At 36.9% G+C, this 1,367-nt stretch overlaps 1 protein-coding gene across 1 annotated transcript; it reads right to left on the bottom strand.

Moving 5' to 3' along the window:
• Positions 1–342: 342 nt before the first annotated feature.
• LOC129949449 (protein GVQW3-like) lies at positions 343–816 on the bottom strand. The gene has a single exon (XM_056060920.1). The coding sequence runs from the start codon at positions 814–816 to the stop codon at positions 343–345; it is 474 nt and encodes a 157-aa protein (XP_055916895.1).
• Positions 817–1,367: the final 551 nt, after the last annotated feature.

Raw genomic sequence — 1,367 nt, 5'->3', positions numbered from 1 at the left:
TGATGCCGAAAACTCTTGCACAACGAACGAGGAATGGGATGGTACATTATCATGATGCAAGATCCGGCCATCCTTGGCGAGTTCGGGTCGCACACGAAAAACACGTGCCCGTAGCCTCTCCAAAACGCCAACATAGAATTTTCCAGTCACTGTCTGGCCAGTGGGAACGTATTCACAATGAATGATGCCGTGGATATCGAAAAAAACAATGAACATTGCTTTCAAATGTGACTTTGACATCCTTTGGCCGCTCCCCACCCTTTTACACCCACTGTTGACTTTGTTTACGCATCTCAGGGTCATACTCCAATATCCAAGTCTCATCTCCAGTGACTACCCGACTCATCCAGTCTCTGCCGTCACTCTGAATGCGAGATCATTTAGATCCTTCCAAATCAATTTCCGCATGTGTTTTTGTTCCTGGGTGAGAACTTTAAGCACCATCTTTGCGCAGATCTTTCCAATGTTCAAATTCTCGTGAAACATCTTGCGAACCGTTTTTATTTTGTTGATGTTTAACTCGTAAGACAATGCACGAATGCTTAGGCGACGGTCTGACGTGATCAACATGAGAAAGGTGACGGGAGTTCCTTCACGTGGATCGTCTTCCACCGATTCACGCCCTTCCTTAAACCGCTTAGCGCATTCAAACACACTCGTTTTTGACATGCTATCGTCTCCATAGACAACCTGCAATTTTCGGAGGATTTTCGAGGCTTTTTCGCCAGATTTCACTGAAAATTGAATCACAGCACGTTGCTTGTAATGTACGTCACACAACGTCGTATACACCAACAAACCAGTAACCGGCAACATTAATTGTCAATAAAGTAACAATTCAACACATTTGTAACTAATTCTTACTACAGTTTTATTTATTCAAGTTTATAATCAAATTTGATCACATCTGTAACAACATTTGGTTAGTATCATAGAAATGTTAAACACAATTCTTTGTCTTATTTTTCATTGAATTTTCTTTGATTTTCATAACTCATAAAACGTACTTTGTGACGTTCGAAATTGGTATAGTTATTTATTTAAGTTATATTTCTAAATACAATTTGTATTATTTGAATTTCTAACAAGTTTAAAATCATATTTTGTTATGCCAGTAACATTTATTTGCAGTTACACATTATTATTTTAACTTTTAACACAAAAAGTGTTTGATACTTTTTAATTCACGTAACCAAATTAAATTTTGTGAAATCCGTAACATTATTATGAACGCTGAAATTTTTCGTCACATGAGCAACATAAACTTTCACCTAAAGTAACAATTCAACAATGATGTGATAAATATTCCCCTTGACTCGTAAATTCTAATGTTTCAATGATATTTTGTCACATTCGTAACTTTTTTC

The sequence above is a fragment of the Eupeodes corollae genome, chromosome 1 (genome assembly GCF_945859685.1).
Source record: "Eupeodes corollae chromosome 1, idEupCoro1.1, whole genome shotgun sequence".
Classification (NCBI taxonomy): domain Eukaryota; kingdom Metazoa; phylum Arthropoda; class Insecta; order Diptera; family Syrphidae; genus Eupeodes; species Eupeodes corollae.
This window is presented reverse-complemented; position numbering and strand designations above follow the sequence as displayed.